Source organism: Salmo salar, chromosome 18 (genome assembly GCF_965601325.2).
Source record: "Salmo salar chromosome 18, fSalSal1, whole genome shotgun sequence".
Classification (NCBI taxonomy): domain Eukaryota; kingdom Metazoa; phylum Chordata; class Actinopteri; order Salmoniformes; family Salmonidae; genus Salmo; species Salmo salar.
The window spans coordinates 33,570,610-33,585,000 of NC_138308.1; the positions used below are offsets into that span (position 1 = coordinate 33,570,610).

The 14,391-nt window shown below is 44.7% G+C and overlaps 1 protein-coding gene across 4 annotated transcripts in view; it reads right to left on the reverse strand.

Annotated features, from left to right (window-relative positions):
- LOC106560244 (uncharacterized) overlaps window positions 1-14,391 on the reverse strand; it is a 240,705-nt gene that overhangs the window by 109,127 nt on the left and 117,187 nt on the right. For all 4 annotated transcript variants that reach the window (XM_082964905.1, XM_082964904.1, XM_082964903.1 and 1 more), the window contains exon 18: window positions 13,828-13,872. In XM_082964905.1, coding sequence (XP_082821031.1) covers window positions 13,828-13,872 — 45 coding nt within the window. The remainder of the gene's footprint in view (window positions 1-13,827; window positions 13,873-14,391) is intronic.

A 14,391-nucleotide genomic window follows, 5' to 3' on the forward strand; every position in this document is an offset into this window, starting at 1 on the left:
ATTGCCATACATGAACAGATGGACTGGCCTATTCATATATTAGCGGGGAGAAGCCTCTGTGGATAAATTGATTGTGAACATTAATTGACTTGTGAAAGTTTATACTGTATGAATGTTATTAATGCAAAATAAAAGAAACATATAACCTCACCATATATTTTATCGATTCAGGCCTCTCTTGTAAAATAGATTTGATCTCAATGAGAATAACTTGTATAAATAAAGGTTACATGGCAATACGAAGGTGTTGTTTTACTGCCACAGCAGTCGTAACCATCCATAAGGCCTTATCCCAGAATACCTGTGTTTGATGTCTCTTCCCATAGTGCTAAATGAACAGTAAAGTGGAACCCAGCGGTGCACAAGGCAGGGAGGGGACCAGCACAAATGGAGACTACTGTCTAGGTGTTGCTCTGAGGGGCTACATGTTGACTTTGAGCTAATCATTAAACAGCAATTAAATATCTCTCCCTCTCTCTCTCTCTCCCTCCTTCCCCCTCCCTCTCAATCTCTCTCCCTCTCCTTCTTCTCTCTCTACCTCTCTCTCTCTCCCCCCTCCTTCTCCCTCTCTCTATACATCTCCCTCTCTCTCCCTCCTTCTCTCTCTCTCTACCTCTCCCTCTCTCCTTCCCTTTATTTTGACCTCTTTCCCCCTCTTTGTCTCCATCTATCCATCTCTCTCTCCCTCCTTGTCTCTCTCCTCCTCTCTCTTTCCTCCTCTTCTTCTTTCTCTCCACCTCCCACCCCCCCTCTCTCGCTCTCTCTCTCTCTCTCTCTCTCCTTGTCTCCCTCCTCCTCTCTTTCTTTCTCTCCACCTCCCACCCCCTCTCTCTCCCTCCTTGTATCTCTTCTCCCTTTGCCTTCAGCCTCTGCAGTGCTCAGTCTGCCCCTGTTTGGGTCTGTCTGTCAGTGGGAGAGAGATGCTGTTATGGAGATGTGATTCATGGAGTACTCTACCTAGCCCCTCACACTGTGCAACCCACACACACAAACAAACACACACGCACACTGAGCATGCCGGCACACACACAAACTGAGCACGCTACAGACTTCACTAAGGGAGAGGGAGAGAGGACTCCAATCACAGAGAGACATATGTTAGGCAAGCTACAATTTAGAGAAGCAGAACTCTCATCTTCTGTCTAGAGATCTAGTAGTGAAAGGAGGGAGGGATTAAGTGAGTCAGTGAGTGGTGTTGAGTGTTGTTCACAATGAAGCTACCTTATTATCAGATAGGGCTATTAGATAGGACTATTACCTTCTACCTTATTATCAGATAGGACTATTACCTTCTACCTTATTATCAGATATGACTATTACCTTCTACCTTATTATAGAATAGGGCTATTAAATAGGACTATTACCTTCTACCTTATTATCAGATAGGGCTATTACCTTATACCTTACTATAGGATAGGGCTATTACCTTCTACCTTATTATCAGATCATTATTACCTTCTGGATGTGTGTCAGTCCTACTGGATGTGTGTCAAACCTATTGGATTTGTGTCAAGCCTACTGGATGTGTATGAAGCCTACTGGATGTGTGTCAGTCCTACTGGATGTGTGTGAAGCCTACTGGATGTGTGCCAGTCCTACTGGATGTGTGTCAATCCTACGGGATGTGTGTCAAGCCTACTGGATGTTTGTAAGTGTGTCAAGCCTACTGGATGTGTGTCAATTCTACTGGATGTGTGTCAGCCCTACTGGATGTGTGTCAGCCCTACTGGATGTGTGTCTATCCTACTGGATGTGTGTCTATCCTACTGGATGTGAGTCAGCCCTACTGGATGTGTATGAAGCCTACTGGATGTGTGTCAGTCCTACTGGATGTGTGTGAAGCCTACTGGATGTGTGTCAAACCTACGGGATGTGTGTCAAGCCTACTGGATGTTTGTAAGTGTGTCAAGCCTACTGGATGTGTGTCAATTCTACTGGATGTGTGTCAGCCCTACTGGATGTGTGTCTATCCTACTGGATGTGTGTCAGCCCTACTGGATGTGTGTCAGCCCTACTGGATGTGTGTCTATCCTACTGGATGTGTGTCTATCCTACTGGATGTGTGTCTATCCTACTGGATGTGAGTCAGCCCTACTGGATGTGTATGAAGCCTACTGGATGTGTGTCAGTCCTACTGGATGTGTGTGAAGCCTACTGGATGTGTGTCAATCCTACTGGATGTGTGTCTATCCTACTGGATGTGTGTCTATCCTACTGGATGTGTGTCCATCCTACTGGATGTGTGTAAGTGTGTCAAATCTACTGGACTCACACAACTCTCTCTCTCTCTCTCTCTCTCTCTCTCTCTCTCTCTCTCTCTCTCTCTCTCTCTCTCTCTCTCTCTCTCTCTCTCTCTCTCTCTCTCTCTCGTGCGTACAAGCACACAAACACGTCAAAACTTGTCCCATCCTTTCCTCTTAAATAAACACACTGCCACAACACTATCCCTGGTGCCTTCAGACACAACACTATCCCTGGTGCCTTCAGACACAACACTATCCCTGGTGCCTTCAGACATACTGCCACAACACTATCCCTGGTGCCTTCAGACACAACACTATCCCTGGTGCCTTCAGACACAACACTATCCCTGGTGCCTTCAGACATACTGCCACAACACTATCCCTGGTGCCTTCAGACACAACACTATCCCTGGTGCCTTCAGACACACTGCCACAACACTATCCCTGGTGCCTTCAGACACAACACTATCCCTGGTGCCTTCAGACACACTGCCACAACACTATCCCTGGGTGCCTTCAGCGTGACAGAATGGTGTTGAATGTTTAATTCAACAGAAACGGTACTGAACGACCCGTTGAAGAACGGTGTGATTATGGTGGCCCACAGGGAGATTGTATGGTGTGTGCTGCGGTTTGAGTATTTTCCATTCTGGTACCATCCCACTATTCCCATTCAAACCAGGAATGGTATTTAAAAGTATACACACCCCTACGTATGTATGTGGACAGTGAAGCTAATATTTTAAATACAGCTTTATACTGCAACATTTTGGATTTGAGATCAAGTCTGGCTGAGGCACACAGTACCGTCAGCTTAGACGTGTAGAGACAAGCAGAGAGAAATGGTTCTCTGTCCAGGAGCAACACAATACAAGTTTATCCAGTCAGCTGGTCAGCCACCATTCTCTTTTCTCAGGGCACAGGAGCCATTAAAAACCTTCTAGGCGAGGCCAACATCAACATCAACACAGACCACTGGACCAATACAACATGATCAACACAGCCGCTTTGTTCAAGAGGTTGTCCCACTGCCTCCGACTGACCCGGTACACAACGGTTTCCTTCCTGGTATGGTCACCGGAACAAGTGGACAAGTGGAGGGGGGTGGGTGTGTTTGTTACCGGGGCTGTAGGAGGGCCTCATTGTGACTCTTCCTTTCTCGATTTCTACCCCCCCCCCCCGTCTCTCACTCTCTCACATGCCTCGTGGTTAGCTACAACACCCGGGGGTTCCATGAAAATGACTGCAGGCCTTTTGCTAAAGTACTGTAGGTAATGGCCATCTGTCTGTGATGAGAAGGAGCACTGAGTCACACTGAGAGACAAGCAGCAGGAGGTAGAGGAAGAGAGGCAGGAGGGAGGCTGTCTGTGTGCGTGCGTGTGCGCGCGCATGTGTATGTCCGTGAGGGTGTGCATGTGCATATCAGTGAGGGCGTTATTTAATATGCACAGCACCACTATTGGTTGAGAGACGCCAGTCCTCCCTGTCTCCATAGTCACTCACAAATCATGTTGAAACAGTAGTCCCAAATGACACCCTATAAAGTGCACTACATCACATGACAGGGGTACTCTCAGGACACTGAGGCTAGCTGGTACATCACATGACAGGGGTACTAGCAGGACACTGAGGCTAGCGGGTACATCACATGACATGGGTACTAGCAGGACACTGAGGCTAGCTGGTACTATCAGGACAATGAGGCTAGCTGGTACATCACATGACATGGACACTATCAGGACAATGAGGCAAGCTGGTACATCACATGACATGGGTACTAGCAGGACACTGAGGCTAGCTGGTACATCACATGACAGGGGTACTAGCAGGACACTGAGGCTAGCTGGTACATCACATGACAGGGGTACTAGCAGGACACTGAGGCTAGCTAGTACATCACATGACAGGGGTACTATCAGGACACTGAGGCAAGCTGGTACATCACATGACAGGGGTACTATCAGGACAATGAGGCTAGCTGGTACGTCACATGACAGGGGTACAATCAGGACAATGAGGCTAGCTAGTACGTCACATGACAGGGGTACTATCAGGACAATGAGGCTAGCTGGTACGTCACATGACAGGGGTACTATCAGGACAATGAGGCTAGCTGGTACGTCACATGACAGGGGTACTATCAGGACACTGACATTTAGAAATGTCACATTCACACCTCCTCTTTCTCTTCCTCCTTGTCCTCCCTTTTTCCTACGATGTTGTGTCCTATAACTATGTGGGTACGTCTGATATTGCACATTATATAGGCTCTGGTCCAAAGTAGTGCACTAAATAGGCAATAGGGTGCCATTTGTGAGGCCTAATGAGTTATTAAGGTGTCAGAGAGTACAGAAAGAAATGTGGGGGAACCGTAACGGTCAGCAGCTGAAGTGATGCTAAAGATAATTGAACCTATTGAGCATGGCGGTGACAGTGACGGAAGATGAGCACCATCTTCCTGTCTATCTGGTTTGAATTCTCATTATCACAAGTTTAATCAGAGCGTCAGTGTATGAAAATAATTGAATGGGTAAAATAATAATTTCATATCAACAAAGTCCACTTGGTTACTAGAAGGCAGCAGGAAGCAGTAGAGTGTAAATTAGAAATGTTCATTAGGGCAGCTGTAGCAAAACATTTTACAACGTTTTAACAGGAAAAATTCAAACAAGGGATTTTTATTCGAAGGCGCTGCATAGTCTGTGTAAAAAGTTTTTTTTAGGAACTAATTTCCTGTTGAGAGTAAGAAAAGTAGAATAAACGAGGTGACTACCTAAATATGTCTAAATATGGTTGTGCATCAGCAGTGTTCCAATTTTTATATCAGTCACTGACATTCACTCAATTAGCACATCAGCTAACATTTTATAGATTGCTAGTCAAATTGGTCTAGTCAGCAGTGTTGTGGCGTAGTCAACTACATTTAGTTCAACTAGTAATGTAATTACATTTTGCAGTAGCTTGGTGGTAGTTGAACTATATCAAATCTTGGTAGTGTTTTCAATAGTTCATTATGTTTTTCCCTTGTAGTAGTGTAGCTAACTACTAGAACGAAACAATACTTTTTTTTGGTAAAATAAAATATGGTTGAAGTAAGAACGTCCTTTCTTTTTCGGTATCAGACCTGCCTAATTCTCACTTTTTGTGTTTAATAGGCTAAATTACACATTCCGTTAACATCTGACTCCAGAGTGATCTGTTCTGGCAATTTGAAGTCGATGACGTTTTAGAGTTAGATGAAAATTCTTCATGGAGTAGTTTGGGTGTAGTGAACTACTTTTTTTCTAAGTAGTTAAGTAAACTATATTTTTCATAAGGGTAGCTTTAGTTTGGTAAACTGTATTTTTCATAAGGGTAGCTTTAGTTAAGTAAACTATATTTTTCATAAGGGTAGTTTTAGTTTAGTAAACTATATTTTTCATAAGGGTAGCTTTAGTTTAGTAAACTATATTTTTCATAAGGGTAGCTTTAGTTTAGTAAACTATATTTTTCATAAGGGTAGTTTTAGTTTAGTAAACTTGTCACGGTTGTCGTCGGGAAAGGAGGACCAAAATGCAGCAGGTATGTGGTTGCTCATCTTGAACTTTTATTAAACTCAAAATGAACACCAAAATAACAAAACGAACTCACGATCAACGAACAGTCTTCTCAGGCTCACACACGCTAGACAAGAAACAGGCAAAACAAGAAACAATCTCCCACAAAATACAAACCCAAACACACCCTAATATATAGGACTCTCAATCAAAGGCAAAGAGACAACACCTGCCTTCAATTGAGAGTCCCAACCCCACTTAACTAAACATAGAAACAGATTTACTAGACAAAACATAGAAATACATGAATATGACACAGTGCCCAAAAAACCCCGGAATACATAAATCAAATGCCCTTCTACAAAAACCACCACCCCGAACCACATAAAACAAATACCCTCTGCCACGTCCTGACCAAACTACAATAACAATTAACCCTTATACTGGTCAGGACGTGACAAAACTATATTTTTCATAAGGGTAGCTTTAGTTTAGTAAACTATATTTTTCATAAGGGTAGCTTTAGTTTAGTAAACTATATTTTTCATAAGGGTAGCTTTAGTTTAGTAAACTATATTTTTCATAACGGTAGCTTTAGTTTAGCTTAGCTTCTTCAAATGTGAAGTAATTGGTAGCTTGGTAAACTACATTTTCAGATTAGCTTCCCCATCACTGGTAGCCAGCTACCAAATGACCGACCGGGCACACAGGGCATGAGCCCAGGGGCCCTAACCCCCAGGGGGCCCCTACTGATCTTGACTAAGCTAGTCACTCACTCAGATATCATTAACATGGCATACTCTAAGTCATGGCAAAATGTGTAGAATTGCAGGAAATTAGCTTTAAAACTGCAACATTTTCTCAACAACCAAAATGTGTAGAATTACAGAAAAGTAACTTTAACACTGCAACAACAAAAAAATCCACTGACAAGAAGGGGGGCACTAAAATGTTTTGCCCAGCGAGGTGGGATGGGCCCCCCAACCAAATATTGCTTAGGGCCTCCAAAAGGCTAGGGGTGGCTCTGTTCTTATAGGAAAAGTTCAGATAGTACTACATAGTACCTCCCAAATGTAGATACTGTAGGCTCACTCTGTTTTATAGTTTTCTTCTGTTTTATACCTACTAGACACAACCCTTCTATAGATGTATGTTGAGTTTTGTGTTTAGGTGATCACACGCACCCAGTCTTTGTGGTTGATTAACAGGTCTGCAGAGAAAACTATGGTTGAGTTCCTGCTGACTACATTGCAGACACATGCCATATCTTATAACACCTGGATAGATATTTAACATCAGCTAACCACATCATATGATATACATTAGCAATCTGGTGATTATTTAACATCAGATAACCACATCATATGATTTAGCAATCTGGTGCCCAACTGCACAGTCGATGACATGGCACACAACCATTGGTTGATGCAATTCAATGCAGTCTGGCAGGAACTCAACCCAATAGTCAAGCAGGCCTTAAAGGCAGAACTCAGAGCCATCCTCCTCACCGATACGATCTACTGTATGCATGACAGCACTCCTAATATACCCCTGTGGGGTTTGTACAATAATCATTCAGCCTTGTAGTATCAGAATTGATGATAAGTGTTTCTAATAGATCAATATGACACAATCCATTCCTTTACTGCTCACTGTTTGCATATATTTAGGTGTATTAAAACTTCCCTTCCACGGGATGGTTGGGCTAACGTAAGCTAATGCGATTAGCATGAGGTTGTAAGTAACAAGAACATTTCCCAGAACATAGACATATCTGATATTGACAGAAAGCTTAAATTCTTGTTAATCTAACTGCACTGTCCAATTTACAGTAGCTATTACAGTGAGAAAAAAAACATGTCATTGTTTGAGGAGAGTGCACAATTTTGAACTTGAAAAGTTATTAATAAACAAATTAGGCACATTTGGGCAGTCTTGATACAAAAATTGGAACAGAAATGCAATGGTTCATTGGATCAGTCTAAACTTTGCACATACACTGACGCCATCTAGTGGCCAAAATCTAAATTGCACCTGGGCTGGAATAATATATTATGGCCTTTCTCCTGCATTTCAAAGATGATGGTACAACAAAAAATACAAAAGAACGGTTGTTTTTTCTTTGTATTATCTTTTACCAGATCCAGAGATGCTTAATGTGAGTCTGGAAGGAGAGTTTACAGTCTAACCAGACACCTAGGTATTTGTAATTGTCCACATATTCTAAGTCAGAACCGTCCAGAGTAGTGATGCTAGTCGGGCGGGCGGATGCGGGCAGCAATCGGTTGAAGAGCATGCATTTAGTTTTACTAGCATTTAAAAGCAGTTGGTGGCCACGGAAGGAGTGTTGTATGGCATTGGAGCTCGTTTGGAGGTTTGTTAACACAGTGTCCAAAGAAGGGCCAGATGTATACAGAATGGTGTCGTCTGCGTAGAGGTGGATCAGAGAATCACCAGCAGCAAGAGCGACATCATTGATCTATACAGAGAAAAAAGTCAGCCCGAGAATTGAAGCCTGTGGCACCCCCAAGAGACTGCTAGAGGTCCGGACAACAGTTCCTCTGATTTGACACACTGAACTCTATCTGAGAAGTAGTTGATGAACCAGGCGAGGCAGTGATTTGAGAAACCAAGGCTATTGAGTCTGCTGATAAGAATGTGGTGATTGACAGAGTCGAAAGCCTTGGCCAGGTCGATGAAGACGGAAGCATAGTATTATCTTTTATTGATGGTGATTAAGATATCGTTTAGGACCTTGAGCATGGCTGAGGTGCCCCCATGACCAACTCGGAAACCAGATTGCATAGTGGAGAAGGTACGGTGGGATTCGAAATGGTCGGTGATCTGTTTGTTGACTTGGCTTTCGAAGATTTTAGAAAGGCAGGGCAGGATGGATATAGGTCTGTAACAGTTTAGGTCTAGAGTGTCACCCCCTTTGAAGAGGGGGATGACCGCGGCAGCTTTCCAATCTTTGTGGATCTCAGATGATACGAAAGAGAGGTTGAACAGGCTAGTAATAGGGGTTGCAACAATTTCGGCAGATAATTTTAGAAAGAGAGGGTCCAGATTGTCTAGCCCAGCTGCTTTGTAGGGATCCAGATTTTGCAGCTCTTTCAGAACATCTGAGCTGCTGGCAGGGGTGGGGGTAGCCAGGTGGAAAGCATGGCCAGCCGTAGAAAAATGCTTATTTATAATTATCGATTATCATAGATTTATCGGTTGTGACAGTGTTACCTAGCCTCAGTGCAGTGGGCAGCTCGGAGGAGGTGCTCATATTCTCCATGGACTTTACAGTGTCCCAAAACTTTTTGGGAATTAGTGCTACAGGATGCAAATTTCTAAGCTAGCCTTAGCTTTCCTAACTGACTGTGTGTATTGATTCCTGACTTCCCTGAAAAGTTTCATATCGCGGGGGCTATTCGATGCTAATGCAATACGCCACAGGATGTTTTTGTGCTGGTCAAGGGCAGTCAAGTCTGGAGCGAACCAAGGGCTGTATCTGTTCGTAGTTCAAAATTTTTTTAATGGGACATACTTATTTAAGATGGTGAGGAAAGCACTTTTAAAGAGCAACCAGGCATCCTCTACTGACGGGATGAGGTCAATATCCTTCCTGGATACCGGGGCCAGGTCGATTAGAAAGGCCTGCTCGCTGAAGTGTTTTAGGGAGTGTTTGACAGTGATGAGGGGTGGGCGTTTCACCGCGGACCCATTACATACGCAAGCAATGAGGCAGTGATCGCTGAGATCCTGGTTGAAGACAGCAGAGGTGTATTTAGAGGGCAAGTTGGTCCGGATGATATCTATGAGGGTGCCCATGGTTATGGATTTACGCGTGTACCTTGTAGGTTCCAGGTACCTCTGGAGAGGTGTATTTTTAAAAGTAGAAGCTCAAATAGTTTGGGCATAGACCTGGATAGTATGACAGAACTCTGCAGGCAGTAGATTACAACTCCGCCACCTTTGGCAGTTCTATCTTGTCGGAAAATGTTGTAGTTGGGGATGGAAATGTCAGATTTTTTTGGTGGCCTTCCTAAGCCAGGATTCAGACACGGCTAGGACATCAGGGTTGGCAGAGTGTGCTAAAGCAGTGAATAAAACAAACTTTGGGAGGAGGCTTCTGATGTTAACATGCATGAAACCAAGGCTTTTACGGTTACAGAAGTCAACAAATGAGAGTGCCTGGGGCCTGGGAATAGGTGTGGTGCTGGGGGCTATAGGGCCTGGATTAACCTCTACATCACCAGAGGAACAGAGGAGGAGTAAGATAAGGGTACGGCTAAAGGCTATTAGAACTGGTAGTCTAGTGCATTGGGAACAGAGAATAAAAGGAGCAGATTTCTGGGCGTGGTGTGTTAAGACGTGTGTTAATGACAGTACATATAGAGGTGTGTTAATGACAGTACATATAGAGGTGTGTTAATGACAGTACATATAGAGGTGTGTTAATGAAAGTACATATAGAGGTGTGTTAATGACAGTACATATAGAGGTGTGTTAATGACAGTACTGGATGAACGCTACATGGATGACAGTGTGGCTTTTAAATAGAAACGTGTGTGTGAGTGTGTGTACGCCTGCGTGCATGTTCGCACATGAGTACTGTATGACAGTGATGGTTCTTAGGGGGACAGTGATGGTTCTTATGTTGACAGTGATGGTTCTTAGAGTGGCAGTGATGGTTCTTAGGGGGACAGTGATGGTTCTTCGGGGGACAGTGATGGTTCTTCGGGGGACAGTGATGGTTCTTCGGGGGACAGTGATGGTTCTTAGGGTGACAGTGATGGTTCTTATGTTGACAGTGATGGTTCTTAGGGTGACAGTGATGGTTCTTAGGGTGACAGTGATGGTTCTTCGGGGGACAGTGATGGTTCTTAGGGGGACAGTGATGGTTCTTATGTTGACAGTGATGGTTCTTAGGGTGACAGTGATGGTTCTTAGGGTGACAGTGATGGTTCTTAGGGGGACAGTGATGGTTCTTAGGGTGACAGTGATGGTTCTTAGGGTGACAGTGATGGTTCTTAGGGTGACAGTGATGGTTCTTAGAGTGGCAGTGATGGTTCTTAGGGGGACAGTGATGGTTCTTAGGGGGACAGTGATGGTTCTTCGGGGGACAGTGATGGTTCTTCGGGGGACAGTGATGGTTCTTAGGGGGACAGTGATGGTTCTTCGGGGGACAGTGATGGTTCTTAGGGGGACAGTGATGGTTCTTAGGGGGACAGTGATGGTTCTTAGGGGGACAGTGATGGTTCTTAGGGGGACAGTGATGGTTCTTAGGTTGACAGTGATGGTTCTTAGGGGGACAGTGATGGTTCTTAGGGGGACAGTGATGGTTCTTAGGTTGACAGTGATGGTTCTTAGGGGGACAGTGATGGTTCTTAGGGGGACAGTGATGGTTCTTAGGGGGACAGTGATGGTTCTTAGGGGGACAGTGATGGTTCTTAGGTTGACAGTGATGGTTCTTAGGTTGACAGTGATGGTTCTTAGGTTGACAGTGATGGTTCTTAGGTTGACAGTGATGGTTCTTAGGGTGGCAGTGATGGTTCTTAGGGTGACAGTGATGGTTCTTCGGGGGACAGTGATGGTTCTTAGGGGGACAGTGATGGTTCTTAGGGGGACAGTGATGGTTCTTAGGGGGACAGTGATGGTTCTTAGGGGGACAGTGATGGTTCTTAGGGGGACAGTGATGGTTCTTAGGTTGACAGTGATGGTTCTTAGGGTGACAGTGATGGTTCTTAGGGTGACAGTGATGGTTCTTAGGGTGACAGTGATCATTTCTTAGGTGACAGTGATGGTTCTTAGGGGGACAGTGATGGTTCTTAGGGGGACAGTGATGGTTCTTAGGGGGACAGTGATGGTTCTTAGGGGGACAGTGATGGTTCTTAGGGTGACAGTGATGGTTCTTAGGGGGACAGTGATGGTTCTTAGGGTGACAGTGATGGTTCTTAGGGGGACAGTGATGGTTCTTAGGGGGACAGTGATGGTTCTTAGGGGGACAGTGATGGTTCTTAGGGGGACAGTGATGGTTCTTAGGGGGACAGTGATGGTTCTTAGGGGGACAGTGATGGTTCTTAGGGTGACAGTGATCATTTCTTAGGTGACAGTGATGGTTCTTAGGGGGACAGTGATGGTTCTTAGGGGGACAGTGATGGTTCTTAGGGGGACAGTGATGGTTCTTAGGGGGACAGTGATGGTTCTTAGGGTGACAGTGATGGTTCTTAGGGGGACAGTGATGGTTCTTAGGGGGACAGTGATGGTTCTTAGGGGGACAGTGATGGTTCTTAGGGGGACAGTGATGGTTCTTAGGGGGACAGTGATGGTTCTTAGGGGGACAGTGATGGTTCTTAGGGTGACAGTGATGGTTCTTAGGGGGACAGTGATGGTTCTTAGGGGGACAGTGATGGTTCTTAGGGGGACAGTGATGGTTCTTAGGGTGACAGTGATCATTTCTTAGGTGACAGTGATGGTTCAGGCTCATTTTCTCAGTGTTCAGTGATACCTTAGGCCGGCGATAGTGCTGCGTCGATAGTATTGAATACCCTGATACCCATGCCTCTGAGAGATGAGTCTCAATTAGGACTACTGTGGATCTCTTCTACAGAGGAGTCTCAATTAGGACTACTGTGGATCTCTCCTACAGAGGAGTCTCAATTAGGACTACTGTGGATCTCTTCTACAGAGGAGTCTCAATTAGGACTACTGTGGATCTCTCCTACAGAGGAGTCTCAATTAGGACTACTGTGGATCTCTCTTACAGAGGAGTCTCAATTAGGACTACTGTGGATCTCTCCTACAGAGGAGTCTCAATTAGGACTACTGTGGATCTCTCCTACAGAGGAGTCTCAATTAGGACTACTGTGGATCTCTCTTACAGAGGAGTCTCAATTAGGACTACTGTGGATCTCTCCTACAGAGGAGTCTCAATTAGGACTACTGTGGATCTCTTCTACAGATGAGTCTCAATTAGGACTACTGTGGATCTCTTCTACAGAGGAGTCTCAATTAGGACTACTGTGGATCTCTTCTACAGAGGAGTCTCAATTAGGACTACTGTGGATCTCTCTTACAGAGGAGTCTCAATTAGGACTACTGTGGATCTCTCCTACAGAGGAGTCTCAATTAGGACTACTGTGGATCTCTCCTACAGAGGAGTCTCAATTAGGACTACTGTGGATCTCTCTTACAGAGGAGTCTCAATTAGGACTACTGTGGATCTCTCCTACAGAGGAGTCTCAATTAGGACTACTGTGGATCTCTTCTACAGATGAGTCTCAATTAGGACTACTGTGGATCTCTTCTACAGAGGAGTCTCAATTAGGACTACTGTGGATCTCTTCTACAGAGGAGTCTCAATTAGGACTACTGTGGATCTCTCCTACAGATGAGTCTCAATTAGGACTACTGTGGATCTCTCCTACAGAGGAGTCTCAATTAGGATTACTGTGGATCTCTTCTACAGATGAGTCTCAATTAGGACTACTGTGGATCTCTTCTACAGAGGAGTCTCAATTAGGACTACTGTGGATCTCTTCTACAGAGGAGTCTCAATTAGGACTACTGTGGATCTCTCCTACAGATGAGTCTCAATTAGGACTACTGTGGATCTCTCCTACAGAGGAGTCTCAATTAGGATTACTGTGGATCTCTCCTACAGAGGAGTCTCAATTAGGACTACTGTGGATCTCTCCTACAGAGGAGTCTCAATTAGGACTACAGTGGATCTCTTCTACAGATGAAGGAGACCTGAATATATTTGGTTCTTTGTGAGATACATGCAGGTGGGAGTTAAAGAGAGCTCCTGGTTGAATGATTGATCTTTCGACATGAGGCAGCAGTGTGTGTTTAGTGGGAGTAAACATTGATTGACAGGCATGTGCAGTATGTATACCATACAGGAGGACTGTCTGCAAGTAAGCATTTAATTGGATGATGTATACCATGCATATCCCGTACAACTTGAAACTGAAACGGTCTGTGACAGTGGCAAACAGAAGGAAGGAAGAAATAAAGGTAGGAAGGAATGCAGCAGCAGCAGCATCAGTACTTACAGGTAGGCCTCTGGGTCCAGGTTCCCCTGTCTTCCCTCGACGACCCTGTAACACACACAGAGAGAAGAGAGGAAGTGAGACAGGTGTCAGATGGAGAACATGAACTAGAAGTTCACACAAGTGTCAGCTGGGCTGTGTCTACATACACACTAATACCAAAGCGGAGGAGAGAGAGAGAGAGAGAGAGAGAGAGAGAGAGAGAGAGAGATGTCAGACAGAGAAGAATGACAAGGAGCAACAAGTTCCCACCAGTGGCATCTGGGTCTACTACACATTGCCAACAGTCAGGCTAGGGGGCTAGCCAGCTAGCTGCTCCTGTCTGGCTGAGTCCCAAATGTACCCCTATTCCTTATATAGTGCACTACTTTTGACCAGAGACTTATGGGTCCTGGTCGAAAGTACAGCACTAATTAGGGAAAAGGCTGCCATTTGGGACATATCCTGCCTGTCTGTCGGGCACTGTAGTTAATTAGCTTTAAATGAACATGAAGAAAACAGCTTAATTGCTCTCTCCCTGTGTGGTACACTAGTCTTTGTTCCCCCCTATGGTTTATCACCCTGCTA